Source organism: Nyctereutes procyonoides, unplaced genomic scaffold (genome assembly GCF_905146905.1).
Source record: "Nyctereutes procyonoides isolate TBG_1078 unplaced genomic scaffold, NYPRO_anot_genome, whole genome shotgun sequence".
Classification (NCBI taxonomy): Eukaryota; Metazoa; Chordata; class Mammalia; order Carnivora; family Canidae; genus Nyctereutes; species Nyctereutes procyonoides.
In genome coordinates this window covers 103,347,122-103,365,640 of record NW_026575125.1, presented here as the reverse complement: position 1 = coordinate 103,365,640, position 18,519 = coordinate 103,347,122, and the positions used below count along the sequence as shown (strand labels likewise).

General features: G+C 40.5%; 2 protein-coding genes across 2 annotated transcripts in view; one reads left to right on the top strand and one right to left on the bottom strand.

Annotated features, from left to right (window-relative positions):
* The window catches only part of PABIR2 (PABIR family member 2), a 211,798-nt gene that overhangs the window by 56,142 nt on the left and 137,137 nt on the right, over positions 1 to 18,519 (top strand). The window lies entirely within an intron of this gene.
* On the bottom strand, positions 16,135 to 16,691 carry LOC129518275 (fatty acid-binding protein, adipocyte-like). The gene has a single exon (XM_055338366.1). It carries the CDS (start codon positions 16,659 to 16,661, stop codon positions 16,335 to 16,337), a length of 327 nt encoding a protein of 108 aa, XP_055194341.1. The 5' UTR covers positions 16,662 to 16,691; the 3' UTR covers positions 16,135 to 16,334.

The following is an 18,519-nucleotide window of genomic DNA, read 5'->3' as shown; positions in this document are numbered from 1 at the left end:
TCTTTTGCACACATTCCCCTCTTTTAGGTGTTCACTTCACCAAAACACAAATCTGCTGCACCCACAAGTCCAACTGGGGGTTACTTTCAGAACTTACAATGATTCCCCCCCCCATCAGAAGCTTATCCTGCCCCGAGCCCTGCGAGTTCATTGCCTTACATCTAGGATGAAAAGTCAGACTCCATGAGAGGGGCTCCAGTCTGTATCACTTGGTGCTGGCTCATTTGCCAGATGGTGAGAAGCCCTCTGAAAGTGAAATAAAATGGCTTCTCAGGCTCTTCTTTTAAATTTCCCATTTCATGCCTCAAAGCTCAACAAAGGACTTGTGTATGAAGTGTGTGTGTGTGTGTGTGTGTGAGTATGTGTGACCATGGTGGGAGAATGCACACAGGATCCTTGTGCATTCACTTTTCTTGGGAGGAAACAGAAGTGGGTGTCTTGCCAACTTGCTTAGGGTGTCTTTTACTAATAATTTCATTTGATGTAACCAAAAAGTTGTATCCCTTGCTTCTGACTACATCCTACTCCTGACTTGATGCCTGCAAAAAAAAAAATGTGTTCTGTTGACATTCAGGAGACTATATTTCTAGCAGATAAGGGAGCTAGAGGCCATTACCATCTCAGGGTGCTGGTGTTACACTGTAACAAAGGTCAGGGTTTCAGCTCCCGCCATGGTACTACTTTTTGATGATCTGGCTACAGACAACTTCGGTCACTGCTTTTGATGGCCCAGTCAGCATTTGGGAGCTTCTGCCAGGGACTGGGCTTCATAATGATTGAGTTTTCTTTGGGATCCTGTTAAAAATGGAGTAAGCATTGTGGGTACATGCTCATAGCAACCCTGGGAACAAACTGTTGGCTAGGAGTAGAGTGGGGCCCATTTACAGACCAAATGTACTAATTATAAATGGTTCTTATCTTTCCATTAAACAGATCTGGCAGGCCTGGGACTTGGCAGGTTTTGGTTAGCTATTAGTTCCATGCTACTGTACCGGCTGGGCAGTCATAAAACTGTATCGTTTTGAAAAATGGTCCATAATATCATAATATAGACCAGCCTCCTCTGCACCCATTAGCTCAAATTGGTATGACTCGATGGTCCAATCTTGGACTGCTCAGATGCTGGATTTAATTTCTGCCTGGAGCCTTAGGTAGACTGGAGGGAGGGTCACCAGAGCTGTGTACAGTGAGGTCACGGCAGAGGCTTTGGGCCACAGCCCCTCATCTCCCCTGGTACCACTTGCCTTCCCACTGTGTGGTGAGCCTTTTATCTCACATACTGGTTCTGTGTCCCATGCTGTCAAGTCCTGCTGAGGACTGAACTGCAAGTTGGGGTGCAGTTGATAAGAGCCTGGGGCATAACAGGTACACGTGCTTATTAACAAGACTCTAGGAGGCAAAAAGCCTCCATGGGTGGAGGCCACAGTGCTAGGATGAGAGCTGATAGGGTAAATATTTTTCGATGAAGCTTCCTCAGAACATACTGTGGGCATTTCAGGCATCAGGAGGGAGTGGTTGGGAAAATAAGGTGTGGTAGGGGAGAAGTTCTAATACTCCAGAAATCCCAACAAATAGACCACACTGAATCTCCAGGCAGATGGTGCCAATCTCTCTGCTCTACCTTGGCAGTGTTATAGAGAGCATTTATGAAGTACCAGGTGGCACGTGTGCCTTTCCAAGTTTAGGAGCAGGCCCCTAGGATAACTTATAATGTAGACAAGAAGGCTGAAGGCTTTGCCCAGCATTTCTAAAGCTTGATTTGGCTTTCATTTGATTTAAATATCTCAAAAATAGAGAAAGGAGCCAATCTTTTGCTGATACAAGATAGTCCTAGGACCTAATTCACAGGGTTCTTACTTGGATGCAACTAGATAACTTGAATGTGTATGAGCACTTAGCATGGTGTGCAGCATAATAGGAAGCACTTAGTGAATGCTATTTGGTCTTGCCACTCCCTTACTAGAGTTGCCTTGTCCTTAGGTCCCTGAACTATGTAGATCACTCTGTTCAACTGGGGTTACTGAGTATCTGCTGAGTGCTTAGCCCTGTGCTTGGGGCAATGTGAGTAATACAATAGAAATCTATGAAGGAGGAGCTATTTTCAAGGACCTTCTTTGGTGGGATGTTTTGAGCTTCTTCCAAAGAGCCCCCCTCTGGCAGCTAGGTGGAGAGGCCCAGGGCTTTTCCTTACATGGCATAGCAAGGGCTTTAAACTCATGGGCTCTGCTATCAGGCAGGAATGTGTTTAATTCTTGCCTCCACTTCTTGACTGTATTGTGACCTTGGCAAGGCTCACTACCTCCTCATGCCTCAGTTTGGGCATGCCTTGGTTCCTGATCTGTAAATCAAGCATCGTAATTACATTCTTACAAATGATGTACCCATCAACATAGATCCATACTTACTGCTTTGTACAGTTAGCTTTTCAATCATATGGAAAAAGGGAGTTATAAAAATACTACATTCGTATCTTTAATATTTATTTTGAGAGAGAGTGCAAGTGGGAGAGAGGGGCATAGGCAGAGGGGGAAAGAGAATCTCAAGCAGGCAGCATGCTGAGTGTGGAGCCTAATGCAGGGCTTGATCCCAAGACCCAAGATCATGTCGTGAGCCAAAATTAAGAGTCGGATGCTTGAACCATCCAGGTGCCCCTCCTCTCTTTTTTCAATTGAGGTGTAATTGACATATAATATTATATTAGTTTCAGCTGTACTACATAATGATTCAATGTTTGCATATATTGCAAAATGGTCCCCACAGTAAGTCTAGTTAACATCTGTCACCATACATACAAAAAAAAGTTTTTTTTTCTTGTGGATAAAGAATTTTTAGATCTACTCTCTTAGCAACTTTCAAATATGCAATACAGTATTATGAACTATAGTCACCATGCTGTACATTCCACAACCATGACTTATTTTATAATTAGAGGTTTATACCTTTTGACCCCTTCACCCATTTTGCCCACTCCCATATCCTCACTTCTGGTAACCACTAGTCTGTTATCTGTATGTATGAGTTTGGGTTAGTGTTTTTGGTTCTTTTTTTTTAATATTTTAATTATTCATGCACGAGAAACACAGAGAGAGAGAGAGAAGCAGAGACACAGGCAGAGGGAGAATCAAGCTCCATGCAGGGAGCCCGACGTGGGACTCGATCCCAGGACTCCAGGACCAGGCCCTGGGCTGAAGGCAGGCACTAAACCACTGAGCCACCCAGGGATCCCAGTGTTTTTGGTTCTACATATAAGTGAGATCATATGATATTTGTCTTCCTCTGACTTAGTTCACTTGGCTTTATGCCCTCAAGGTCCATTCACATTGTTGCAGATGGCAAGATTTCATTCTCTTTTTTGGGGGGCTGAATAGTATTCTCTTTCATTTTTTAAAGATAATTTTGCTGGGTATAGAATTGTCAGTTGACAGCTTTTGCCTGTCAACACTTTGAATATATCATCCCACTGTCTTCATGCCTCCCTGGTTTCTGATGCAAAATCAACTGTTAATTGTATTGAGGATCCTTTGTATGTATGTGATGAGTGACTTGTATTTTGCTGTTTTCAAGACTCTATTTGTTTTTGGTTTTTTACAGTTTGCTTGTGATGTGTCTAGGTGTAGACCTTTTTGAGTTTATACTACTTGGAGTTAGTTGAACTTTTTGGTTGTGTAGATTAATATTTTTCATCAGATTTGGGGAAGTTTTTCCTAGTATTTCTTCAAATATTCTTTACACTCCTTTCTCTCCTCTCCTTCTGAGACTTCCATTCTGTATATGTTGTATATTTGAGGATGTCCCATGAGTCTCTCAGCCTTTAATCACTTTATTCTTTTTTCTTTCTGTTTCTCACATTGGATATCAGTATCTTCAAGTTTGCTGATTTTTTTTCTTCTGCCTGTTCAAATCTGCTGTTGAACCTCTCTAGTAAATTTTTCACATCCGTTTTACTTTTCAAGTCCAGAATTTCTATTTGGTTCTTTTAAAAAATAATTTCTACCTCTTTATTGATATTCTCCATTTATTGAGACATCATTCTCACACTTTATTGTAGTTCTTTAGACATGGTTTCCTTTAACTCTTTGGACATATATAAAATAGCTGACTTGAATCTTTATCTAAAAAGTCCAACATTTTGGCTTCCTCGGGGACAGTTTCTGTTGGTTGTTTTGTTTTATCCTGGGAATGGTCTATTTCCTGGGTATGGCCTATTTTTTTGCAAGTCTCATAATTTTTTGTTAAAAACTGGTCACTTTGAATATTATAATGTAACTCTGGAAATCAGACTTTCTCCTTCCTAGTATTCGTCATTGCTGTTTGTTGTTGTAGTAGTTGTTGGTTGGTTGTTAAGTGATTCTATTTGAATTTCCACCAGAGCTGGTTGGCCCTATCTCATAGTTACACTTTACAAAGTATAACTCTCCCTACAGTTTGCTTTGGCTGACTCACAACTCTTTTGATGAAACTTGAGGCCAGTTATTGGGAGAAGCAAATTATAAATATTAAACTTGTCTAATGCTTCTTAGATCTCAGCTGAGCTTATGCTTCTTAGATTGCCCCATTTCAAGGAACTTGTAAATCACAAGGCCAAACAGCATTCATTATCTGCCTTCATGTCAGCAAGAGAAAAAAAATCATGAGAATGATCCCATTCCATTCTCCTAAGAGGGTGAAAATAACTCTCCTAAAGAGAATAAACCATAATCTGGAACGAGAGTCAAAGTCCATGTCACCCAGGATATATGCCCCCAGCCCTCTCCTTTCATTCCTGATCTTCGCTACTTTTGAGGGAAGAGGAGCACACCCCTGCAAACTTGAGTTGGCCAAGTCTTACAGTGTTGCCAGAGACAGGTTCTCTCCCCACAGCAAAGGGGACAGCTTTAATGGCAACCTGGAGGCAATTAGAGACTGGGGCAGTGGGACTGGAAATGTAGCCTGAGGAGCAGGGGCAGAGTATGTTCAGTGCTGGACTTGGAGGTGGGGAAGAAGAGAAAGGGTAAAAGGGAGACAGGCAATGGGAAAAAGAATTTAATCAATTCTGCATGGCAGGGGCAGGCTTATCGCAAGAGGCAGTCTACTTTTTCTGATTCTATATTTTCACCAGTTTGTATTTTTTAATTTTAAAAGATATTTAATTTTTAAGTAATCTCTACACCCAGTGTGGGGCTTGAAGTTAAAACCCGGAGGTCAAGAGTTATGTTGTATGGACTGAACCAGCCAAGTGCCCCTCACCAAACAGTTTTTAATATTGCTATTGGGGTTCTGGTGATGTTCCCCAACCATCAACCTTGTACATTCATTTACAAGCATTTACCATGTATCAGGTACTGGGCATACTAATATGAATAAGCTAGGTCCCTCAGGGTTATGGGGGAAACCACTCTATAGAAAATTGCAGGATAGCTCTATTTTTAATTCTTTGAGGAACCTCCACACAGTTTTCCAGAGTGGCTGTACCAGTTCACATTCCCACCAACAGTGCAAGAGGGTTCCCCTTTCTCCACATCCTCTCCAACATTTGTTGTTTCCTATCTTGTTAATTTTCACCATTCTTTAAAATTAGAGCTACCCTATGACCCAGAATTTGCACTACTGGGGATTTACCACAAAGGTACAGATGCAGGGAAAAACTGAGACACCTGCACCCCAATGTTTATAGCAGCAATGTCCACAATAGACAAACTGTGGAAGGAGCCTCAGTGTCCATCGAAAGATGAATGGATAAAAAAGATGTGGTGTATATATATATATATACACACACACACACACACACACACACACACACACAATGGAATATTACTCAGCCATTAGAAAGGACAAATACCCACCATTTGCTTTGACATGGATGGAATTGGAGGGTATTATGCAGAGTGAAGTAAGTCAATCAGAAAAGGACAAACATTATATGGTTTCATTCATACAGGGAATATAAAAAAATAGTGAAAGGGATTATAGGGGAAAGGAGGAAAAATGAGTGGGAAAAATCAGAGAGGGTGACAGAAAATGAGAGACTCCTAACTCTGGGAAATGAACAAGGGGTAGTGGAAGGGGAGGTGGGCAGAGGGATGGGGTGACTGGGTGACGGGCACTGAGGGAGCACTTGATAGGATGAGCACTGGGTATTATACTATATGTTGGCAAATTGAACTCCAATAAACACACACACACACACACACACACACACAAAGAAAGAAAGAAAGAAAGAAAGTTGCAGGATAGTGAGTGCAGGAAGGAAAGCCAGAGAACTGGGGGCCCCAAGGAGGCCCCTCACCCCAACGTGGAGAGGTGGTAGGAAGTAGGATTCTGTTAGGTTTATGGAAGGAGGTAATGCTTCAGTTAAACCTTTAAAGCACAAGAAATTACTTAAGTGTTGGCAGAAGATGCATGTGAGAGTGCAGGCATCCTAGACAGAAGGAATAGCAAATGCAGGCAGGAGCCAGAGGGAGCTTCTGCTACATTCTGAAATGGAAAATAGCTTTGGAGGATGGATATGAGCTGTATGGAGGATACCAGAAGGAGATGAGATTAGAAAGCTAAGTAAGACCAGATCATGAAATGCCCTGTGTATTTTAAGGAGACAGATTATGGAGGAGTCAATGAAGGGTTTTGCAAGAGGATGACCTGGGTGATGTAATAAGGTGGTTGACTTTAGAATCATATACTATTGATGTTCAAAACTATGGCCCTTCTATCAACAGCAGCAGTATCACCTGGGAACTCATTAGAAATAGAAATTTTTGGGCCCCATCCCAGACCTGCCTAATCAGAACCTCTGAAGGTGGGACCCAGTCATCTGTGTTCGAACAAGCTCTTTCAGTGATTCCAGTGCTTGCTCAATTTGGAGAACCACTGCCCGAGACATACCACCAAGGTTGGAATCCTAGCTCTCATAGTGCAAAATTTTTTGATCCCATTTACTCAACTGAAAAATGGGGATTATAAAACTGTTGTGAGGATTAAGTACATTAATGTGTGAAAAGTGCCTAGAATAATACCTGGTCCATAATATATGTGCCATTATCATGTATGTTATTGTCATCAAATTCTTTCTGGAGGGCTGAATGTTTTTATCTGACCTGTGGGCCTTAGTTTAGTGTCATGGCTCTTCTCCGCCCTTCCCTTTTCTTGACTCATATGTAGAAAACTAACTATTAATGTCTGTTACAAGCAGAGGGGTGCTTTAGGGGAATTTACCTGGAGCTAATGCTAGCACCCTAATGAGAATCCAGGTTTGCCGACTCTAGAAAAGACGTAGCTCAGAGTACAGCTGGACAAACCCCCTTCCCAGGTCTTGTCCTCAGTGTGCTCATCCATAGAGTGAGGGGGTTGGAACAGATGATTTTGGAAGACTTTGACATTCAGTAATTCTACTTACCTTTTAAATGTCAGATTCAGCAAGTTTTCATTAAGTGTTATTCTAGTAACTTTTCACAAGCCTGTGAGATAAGTGGTATTATTATCCCAACTGAAAATGAGAACATGGAAGCCAAGAGAAGATAAGCTTGCCCCAGATTGTATAGCACCCAATGGCAGGGCTGAGATTTGAGCCAGGTCTGGCTGTTTCTAGGGCCTATGTCTCTTCTGCTCATCACATTGTCTCCTATGGCATACTGTGACTTCCTTCAGAGAGATAAATGGGCTTGCCCAAGGTCACACAACTAAGCAAAGGGCAGAGAAAGGACTAAAATCCAGGTTTTCTGACTCCAGGGCCAGTGTTTGGTCTACAAATCACAGTGGCCTCTAACAATGAAGGCTAACAGCATGCTAAGTGCTGGACAGATTAATGGCCCGCCTCTTGCCTACAGCCTCCAACAATCTAAAGTCAATAGACAACATACCAGCAGTGTAACGAAAGGCCATGTGGCACAGAGGTCAGCAGTCCTCTGCAGGAGCCAATTTGAAATGCCTAGAGGGGTCCAAGAGGGTTTGAGGTGGACTTCCTGACAGAGGATGCTTTCAGGAGCTATTTGAAGGTGTTATGACAAGTGACATGCTGCCTCTTTCCAAGCAAATAATGGGTATGGTTGGAGATCTCTCCATTTACCCCACTCCATCTCCAGAGCAGAGTGTGTATATTGGGGTGCAGGAAGACAATGTTAGAACTTCTATTCCCATTGCCTGTTTATCACTTTTTAAAAACAATTTTATTTATTTACTTGAGAGAGAGAGAGAGAGAGAGAGAGAGAGAGAGAGAGAGAGAACACAAGCAGGGGGAGCGGGAGAGGGAGAAGCAGACTCCCCACTGAGCAGGGAACTAGATGTGGGGCTTGATCCCAGGATCTTGGGATCATGACCTGAGCTGAAGGTAGATGCTTAACCAACTGAGCTACCCAGGCACCCCTACTTTATCACTTTTAAATTTCTATTTTCTTTCTTTTTTAAAAAATTATTTACTCATGAGAGACACACAGAGAGAGGCAGAGATGTAGGCAGAGGGAGAAGCAGGCTCTATGCAGGGAGCCCGATATGAGACTTGATCCTGGGACTGTGGGATCATGCCCTGAGCCAAAGGCAGATGCTCAACCACTGAGCCAGCCAGGTGTCCCTAAATTTCTATTTTCTGTATATGCTTTATGATGGAAAACGGACATACTAAAATTCAGAGTACATGATTAGAATTTACAAATTTCTCATCTATAATTTATAAATCATTTTCTGGTTTAGGATATATGATAAATGTCCACAATTATTATGTTAGTATGCAGTACATTAATATAATTTGTAAACCAGCAATATATATGTACTTAAGTACATATGCATAAAGTAAATATATAAATAAATATATTAAAATTATAAATATATGATATTTGGGGATATACTCAAACACTTTTCTAAACAGGGGCTTGCTTAGATTTTGGCAGAGCAAGAAACCCTATCTTCTTTGGCATTTCTTAGCCACAGATGTCTGTTGGTCCATTTGGCTTGGTTTAAGTGCCTACCTGGCATGCAGAGACTCTGGCAGACAGAGCCACTGGCCCTGTAGGGTTGATGAGCACAAGATCTGGTAATAGGGGATCAATAATATCAATTTTGGTGCATCCACACAAGGGAATTTTATCTTATGATTAAATTTTTTAATTTAAATTTTACTTAGTTAACATTCATGTTTTAAAATGTAGGAGAAAAATGTCATGATGTGGAGAGATGGTCTTGTAATTGTAAAGAAAAGTAGTTTGCAGTTACATTGGAAAGATTGGTATTTTTATTAAAAGAACCCCCCCCATCATGGATATATATGCATGGAAAAAGACTAGGAAGAAATAGCCCAATATACTCATGGGGGTGTGTAATTGCAGGCATTTTTATTTTCTTCTATGTAGCTTTGTTTTCCAAAATTTCTATAAGAAGTCTATTTTTGATGAGCTTAGGTTAAGAAGTCTATTTTTTTTTATTTTGAGAGAGAGAGAGAGAGAGAGAGAGAGACAGAGATTGAGAACACATACGGGTGGGGGTAGGGTGCGAGAAGGGTCAGAGGAAGAGGGAGAGAGTGAATCTTAAACAGGCTCCACACTCAGCATGGAGTCTGAGGCGGGGCTCAATCTTACAACCTTGAGATCATGACCTGAGCTGAAATCAAGAGTCGGACACATAACCAACTGAGCCACCCAGGCACCCCTCTATAAGAAGTTTATATTGCTTTTGTAATCAGGAAGAACACTCTAAAAGAAAATAAATAGAACACCTGCACTTGAGAGAGCTGTAAGCATCTTCTCAGTGCACAGTGCAGACCTACGGAAAGAAAAATGAGCCCTACTAATTTCTGTTTCCTGTAAGAGGATGCTAAAGGACCTTATCACATCAGTGTGTGGTGAGGGCAGCGGGGTAGAAGTTTCTGTCGGAGCTCAGAACCAGGAAGAACTGCACTGGTTTGCTTTTGTCTCGTGGACACTGTGACTCATGTCACTCAATAATCAGCAAATGTTTTTGCCTGTGAATCTCCTGTGATTTTCTTAAACTTTTTTGTTTTGAAGTGATTTTAGATTTATGTGAAAGTTGAAAAAAATAGTACAAAGATTTCCCATATACCCTTCACCTAGTCTTCTCTGATGTTAACTGACTTAACCATAATACAGTGATCAAAACTGGGAAATTAACTTTGTTACTATAATCCTGAATAAAGGTCTTAGTTCAGGCTGCTATAACTAAGTGCCACAGATTGGGTGGCTTATAAACAACAGAAATTTATTTCTCACAGTACTGGAGGTTGGAAGTCTGAGAAATGGGTGACCACATGGTTGGATGAGGGCCTTTTTCTGGGTTGCAGACAGCCATCAATCACATTGCAGAAAGAGGGAGAGAAAGCTCTCTGGGGTCCCCTTTATAATAGCACTCATTCCATTCATGAAGTTTCCACCCTCAAGACCTAATCACCTCCCAAAGTCCCTACCTCCTAATGTCATCACATTAGGGGTCAGATTTCAGCATGTGAATTTGGGGGGGCGGAGGGGTCACATTCAATCCATTGTACTAAACACCACAGTTTATTCACATTTCCCTAGTCCTTCTTTTTCTTTTCTTTTTAAAAAAGATTTTATTTATTCATGAGAGAAAGAGAGAGAGACAGAGACATAGGCAGAGGCAGAAGCAGGCTCCATGCAGGGAGCCTGATGTGGGACTCGATCCCAGGACTCCAGGATCACACCCTGAGCAGAAGGCAGAGGCTTAACAGCTGAGCCACCCAGGCGTCCCCTCCCTGACCTTTTAATAACAAAATCTCCCCTTGCACATTTAAAAAAATATTTTTATTTATTTATTTTTTAAAAGATTTTTTTTATTCATGAGCGACACACAGAGAGAAAGAGAGAGAGAGACAGAGGCAGAGACATAGGCAGAGGAAGAAGCAGCATCCACGCAGGGAGCCCAATGTGGGACTCGATCCCGGGATCACACCCTGGGTCAAAGGCAGGTGCCAAACCGCTGAGCCACCCAGGGATTCCCTCCCCTTGCACATTTTTATCATACAGTTTTACAGTCTGAAGTATAAATAGTTGCAGAGGTGTTATTTTCAATCTATTGTAAACATCAGCATTTAAAATAAAACTGTTTCTTCATTTTTTTTCTTTTTTAAAAAAAGATCATTTATGTACTTATTTATTTGAGAGAGAGAGAGAGAGCAGAGCCAGTGAGAACACAGGTAGGGGGAGAAGGGCAGAGGGAGAGGGAGATGGAGGCTTTCTGCTGAGTAGGAAGCTCAAGGAGGGACTCAATCCCAGGACCCTGGGATCATGACCTGACCTGAAGGCAGACGCTTAACCGACTGAGCACACCAGGCACCCCTCTTTCTTCATTTTTAAAAAATGTATTAATGGATGGGGCACCTGGGTGGCTCAGTTGGTTAAGTGTTGACTCTTGGTTTCCGCTCAGGTCTTGATCTCATCATGGCTCTGAACTCAGCCTCGGGTCTGCTTGAAAGATTCAAAGATTCTCTCCCTCTGCCTCTCCCCCTGCTTGCTTGCACTCACTTGCTCTCTCTCTCAAATAAATAAACAACTCTTGAAAAATAAATAAATAAATAAATTAATTAATTAATTAATTAATGGTATCTAAATACCAAAGTGATTTTACCCACCATAATTTTATTTGAAAACATATAAATGAGATTTTTAAAAAAACATTTAATATTGTACTCCTTCAATCTGTATTTCTAGTTCACTTCCCCCAGGCAATTTTATCTTAAGGTAGTACATCTTTATACATGAAAGTCTAATGTTGGGATGCCTGGGTGGCTCAGTGATTGTGAGTCTGCCTTTGGCTCAGGGCGTGATCCCGGGATCCGGGATCCGGGATCGAGTCCCGCCTTGGGCTCCTTGCATGGGGCCTGCTTCTCCCTCTCCCTGTGTCTCTGCCTCTCTCTCTCTCTCTCTCTCTCTGTATCTCTCTTGAATAAATAAATAAAATCTTTTTTAAAAAAAGAAAGAAAATCTAATACTCCCCCATCAGACTTTTCTGTAACAAAAATATACTCATAAATTGAATTAACTTTTACTTCCTGTATCCACAAAACACTATTTAAAAATATTATAATTATTGTACATAAATGACAAGAACAGAATAAATGTATTAGAAGGTTTTGAAAAGGGAGGCACCTGGGTGACTCAGTTGGTTAAGCAACTGATTCTTGGAGTTGGCTCAGGTCATGGTCTCAGGGTGGTGGGATTGAGCCCTGTGTTGGGCTCTGCACTCAGCCAGAGTCTGAGTGGATATTCTTTCCCTCTGCCCCTTCCCCTGGTCGTGCTCTCCCACACTCTCTCAAATAAATAAATCTTAAAGTTTTTGAAAATAATTATTAGCTACAAAAAGTAAATTTTTATTTACGTGCATCTCTCAATGAAATGGATGGGATTTTTTTTTTTAGTATCCATGGATGAATATTGCTATTGCTAGAAACACAGTATTCAGCACCAATTCCATTTCTAATTTCCTTTCTATATATATATATATATAGACTAAGAAATCTTGTTTCTAGAAATAGGAAGACAAGAGTTGACATAATTCCATGAGTTCTTTCTGAGTTATATACAAAAAATCAGAGTGATCTCCCCCAAAAACCTTTTTCCCATTTTTTTATTGTGGTGTAATTCCCATGCCATAAAATGTACTCTTTTAAAGAATAAAATTCAGTGGTTTTAATGTATTCAAAAAGTGGTACAGCTATTACCACTATCCAATCCAGAATGTTTTCCTCACACCAAAAAGACATTAGCAGTCACTTCCCATTCCCCCCTCCCCACACTCTACCCCCGCACCTGCCAGCTCTTGGCAACCACTAATCTTTCTGTTTGTATGGATACTGCTCTTCTGGTCATTTCATATAAGTGGAATCATATAATATGTGGCCTATTTTTGGTCTGGCATCTTTCACTTTGCTTAATGTTTTTAAAGGTTTATTCTTTTTTATGGCTGAATAAAATTACATGGTATATATGTACTACATTTTCTTTATCCATTTGTCAGTTGATGGACATTTCAGTTTCCACCTTTTTGGCTATTATGAATAATGTTCTTATGAACATTTGTATACAAATTTTTGGGTGGACATGTTTCATTTCTCTTGGGTACATATACCTAGGAGTGGAATTGTTAAGTCACAAGCTAACTGTGTTTAACCTTTTAAGGAAGTGCTGGACTGTTTTCCAAAGTGGCAGCATCATTATACATTTCTACCAGTAGTGTGCAAGCATTCCAATTTCTCCACATCCTCGTCAACACTTGTTATTATCTTTTTTATTATAGCCATTCTAGTCAATGTGAAATGGTATCTCTTTATAGTTCTGATTTGCATTTTCTTGATGGCTAATGATGCTGAACATCTTTATGTGTACTTATTGGCCAAGCCTTTTGGGATCTTTTGCCCACATTTAATCAGGTCATTTATCTTTTTGTTATTAAGTTTATAAGAGTTCTTTATCTATTTGAGATACAAGTAAGTCCTTTATCAGGTGTGTGACTTGCAAATATTTTCTCCCATTTTTCTTGCTGTCTTTTCATGTTCTAGATGGTATAATTTGCAGTACAACAGCTTTACATTTTTGTGTAGTCCAATTTATCTTCTTTCTTTTGTCACTTGTGCTTTTGGTGTCCTATTTAAGAATCCATTACTCTAATCCAAGGTCATGAGGATTTATAGCTATATTTTCTTCTAAGAGTTTTCGTTTTTATAATTTTGTCTCCTGGCCTCTTGCCATTTCCATATGAGTTTTAGGATCAGCATGTCAATTTCTGCAAGAAAAGCTCACTGGGATTTTGTAAGGGATTGCATTGCATCTGTTTAATTCAAAATAATTGATTTGGGGAGTACTGCCATCATAACAATATTACATTTTCTAATCCATCAACAAAGAATGTCTTTCCATTTACTTCAGTCTTCTTTTATTTTGCTCAATAATGTTTTATAATTTTCAGGTACAAACCTTGCACTTCTTTTGTTAAACTTATCCCTAATTATTTTATTACTTTATTATAAGTGGACTTTTTTTTTAAGTGGACTTTTTTTTTGACTTGTTTTCTTAATTTGATTTTCAGGTTGTCCGTGGTTTGTGTATAATAATACAATTGGTTTTTTAAAGTTTTATATTAAATTCTAGTATAGTTAACATACATTGTTTTGTTAGTTTCAGGTGTACACCATAGTGATTCAGCACTTCCCTACATCATCCAGTGCTCATCATGACAAGTTCACTCCTTAATCGCCATCATCTATTTAATCTAACTCCCCACCCACCTTCCCATGGTAGCCATCAGTTTGTTCTCTATAGTTAAGGGTCTGTTTCTTGGTGTCTCTCTCTCTCTCTCTCTCTTTCTCAATCTCTCTCTCTCTCATAAATTTTGTATCCTACAGCCTTGCTGAGCATGATTACTAGCTCTAATAGGTTATTTGGGTAGATTCTTTAGAATTTTCTACATATAAGATAATATAATCTATGAATAGGGATATTTTTACTTCTTTCTTACCCAAATGGGTACCTTTTATTTCTTTCTCTTGTCTAATTGACCTAGTTAGAACCTCTGGTACAATGTTGAATAGAAGTGGTGAGAGTAGAAATCTTTGTCTTATTCCTGATCCTAGGGAAAGAGCTTTCAGTATTTTTTTTAAAAAAGATTTTATTTATTTGAGAGAGAGAGGGCAAGAGAGAGAGAGAGAGAGAGAGAGAGAGAGAGTGCATGAGGGGAGGGAGGCGCAGAGGGAGACAGACAAGTAGACTCCTTGCTGGGTAGGGAGCCCAACACGCAACTCCATCCCAGGATCGTGACCTGAGCCAAAGGCAGATGTTTAACCAATTGAGCCACTCAGGTGCCCCAAAGCTTTCAGTCTTATACCATTAAATTTTATGTTTGCTGTGTTTTTCATAGATGCCCTTCATCAGACTGAGGAAGTAACTTTCTATTCCTAGTTTGTTGAGTGTTTTTATCATGAAAAGGTACTGGATTTTGTAAAACACTTGTCCTGCATCTATTGAGTTGAACATGTGGTTTTTATCCTTTGTTCTATTATTACTACAGCATATTACAGGGATTGATTTTCATATGTTGAACCAACCTTGAATTCCTAGGAAAAGATCCCACTTGGTCATTGTATATAATCCTTTGTTTATGTTGTTGACTTCAATTTTGGGGTACAGTTGACCCTTGAGTGACATGGGCCTGAAATTCATAGGTCTGCTAATATGTAGATCTTTTCCAATAAGCACAGTACAGTAGTGTAATGTATTTTCTCTCATTCTTCTTTCTTTCTTTCTTTCTTTCTTTCTTTCTTTCTTTCTTTCTTTCTTTCTTTCTTTCTTTCTTTCTTTCTTTCTTTCTAAGAGAGAGGGTGGGGAAGGGGCAGAGGGAAGGGGGAAAGAGAATCCCAAGCAGGCTCGGTGCCCAGTGCAGAGCCTGACATGGGGCTCCATCCCATGACCCTGAGATCATGACCTGAGCTAAAACCAAGAATTGGGCACTGAACTGACTGAGCCACCCAGGCAACCCTTTCTCATGAGTTTCTTGATAACATTTTCTTTTCTGTAGCTTATGTGATTGTAAGAATATAGCATAGAATACATATACAAAATATGTGTTAATTAACTGTTATTGTTGAAGCTTTCAGTCAATAGTAGGCTATTAGTAGTTAAGTTTTTGGGGAATCAAAAGTTGCATATGGATTTTTGACTGCATGGGGGGATTGGTGCCTCTAACCCCTGCATTATTCAAGGGTCAACTGTATTTTGTTGAAGATTTTTTTATTATTGTGGTAAAATACACATAACATAAAAGTCACCATTTCAACCATTTCAAAGTGTCCAACTCAGTAGCATTTAGTACATTCATACTGTTGTGCAATCATCACTGCTATGTAGTTCCAGAAACATTTTCAACACCCCAGGAGGAAGCCCCGTACACATTAAACCCTCCACATTCTCCCCTCTTCCTAGCCCTTGGCAATTGCTAATCACTTTCTGCCTCCGTGGATTTACCTATTCTGAATTTTGTTGAGGATTTTTACATCTATGTTCATAAAGAATATTTGTCCATAGGTTTTGCCCAGGTGTGAGGTAAAAATGGCTTGGGTGAAATTCTTTCTATTTAGAGAATGGCTATTATTATTATTATTATTATTATTATTATTAATATCTAAAAGGCTTTATTTAACAAACATCCACGTTGAATAAGATCATTTGGGGGAAATTGGTTGCTTGCTAATTAGTAGAAAATAACAATACATGTTTGGACAATACATCCAACAGAATGTTGTAGAGTTCAATGCAAACTTCAACTCGATGTCCCTTGGATTATGCTCTCTCATAAATTCTGGTAGAAGTGACGCCTTTCATGATACATTCCACCGCCAGTTTATCATCCACTCATTTTCTCTTTATGGTAGTTGATTTTCCGTCCCACTTCTGCACCTGTACCAGGACACCTCCATCTAAGGTTATGATGCTCTTGACTTTTCTGTCATCCGCAGTGACTTCATCAAATTCCTGGCCCAGTTTGAAGGAAATCTTGGTATTTTTAAAGGTGCTTTCCAATTTAATGGTGATCACATCCCCGTTTACACTGATGATCATGTTGGGTTTGGCCATGCCAGCCACTTTCCTGGTGGCGAAGCCCACTCCCACTTCTTTCATGTAATCATCAAAGTTTTTACTGGAGCTAAGTTTCCAGGTACCCACAAAAGCATCACACATTTTTTTAGCTTTTAGGATTATCTTCAAGATGAGAAAAAAGCTGTCGTGGTCTCTAAGGTGTTATGAGAATGGCTATTATAAATTATTTAACAGTAAGCAGCCCATAAAGAAGGGGCCTTGCCTTTCTGCCAAACAGTTATTCACAGGCCCCTTTGTAGCCAATTTATTTGGCAAGGGAGGGAGATGTGCAGAGAAAAGGAGGTGAGCAATCTTTCAGCTTTGTGTCCCTTCTGTCTGGTGAGAAAGAAGGACTCTGGGAGAAGTGCTGCCCAGTGTGGCTCCAGGCAAAATGTAAACATATGTTTTCTTTGCCCTCAAATCTCTCTTCTCTGCTTTTGTGTCTAGTCCCTGAGTGGCCTCAAGTAGCCAGGTCCTGGGATTTGATCTCCATGGTCTATGCCCCCAGCTGGGACCTTAGGCCCTGAGACTCCTCTCATAATTGGTTCCCTGTTGAGTGCCCCTTGCCCACAAGCCTTTCTAACTGACCAGATGGCATCCACTTGCTTGAGTCACGTGTTCTTGCTTGCTAAGGCCTCCTTAAGTTACCCTGTCCAAATTCTCTGATCATGAGGAATGTCAAGCCCTAAGGTTGTAAAAAAAAAAAAAAAAAAGACTTGCTAGAAGCCAGAGAAGCCAGGAAGGAGGTATTTCTGGAGAGCAGCATGTGCTTTAGGTACTTTTCAAGTAATGTACAAAGGCAAGTTCATTATTTGGTGAAGCTAGTTCAGGGGATGGGGAATGAAAGGTATACTCCTACCCTCGGAGTGCCCCTCACAGTCCAAGTCCACCTTCCAGCTTTGTTGAAAGCCAGAAGTCTCTGGAGAGACTTTGTGATGGGGAAATTTTTTTTTCTCCATGGAGGCTTTCTGGCTCACACTTCTCCAAACCCCAAAGACACTCCCAGGCTCAAGATGATGTCATTGGAGTGTTTTCAGATAGAGAATTTAAGACTTTCTCTGACTTCATGCGCTTTGTGTTTATAGCTGAACTCAAACTTTACAAGACTTAGGTTCATTTACCTTTAGTCAAAAATTCCCTTTCTTGGCTCCATTTCTAAATACACATGGGCCTCTGAGTCTTCTTGGCCATCAGGTACCTGTTGATCAAAAGTGCCACATACTTAGGTGGGACTAATGTGGCTGACATGTCCTTTGAAGTTCAAATAGGGTTGGAAATGAGTGCACTGTTGCTCACATGATGTCAACTCACATGTTTGAAATGTAGTGTGTGACATTTGACAGACTCAAGCACATGGAAAGATGGTCATTCTTCTTATAGAACCAAAGACTCCACTCAAGAATAAGGGAATGGCTTCCCATCAGGGTCTGTTTCTTTGATGAAGAATGCTATTTCTGGGGCACCTGGGTAGCTCAGTAGGTTGAGTGTTCACCTGTTGATTTTGGCTCAGGTCATGATCTCAGAGTCCTGAGATCGAGCCTGATGTGGGGCTCCATGCTCAGTGGAGAGTCTGCTTGAGGATTCTCTCCCTTTCCCTCTACTCCTCCCCCACTCATGCATTCTCTTTCTCTCTCAAATAAATAAATAAATATTTTTAAGAAGAGTGCTATATCTAACCCTTAGGCAAGAAGTGGGATATTTGAATAGTTTCAGAATTTTAGTAGGTAGGCCTACCCTCCACCCTTGCCCTTACTGTGAGGGGCAGTCCCTACTGAAGCTCTAAGCTTTTTTCTTACACCTACATGGCTGATAAAAGCAATTTGCCATATATATGCAATGTACTTCTCCCTGAAGAATATTCCAGATGGTTCAGGGTTGGCCACTTGTATGGCCAAACCAGAGAAGGCAAATCCCCTGTAAGTTCCCACTTCTCCTATCTTCACTCATAGTAGGCCTTAGA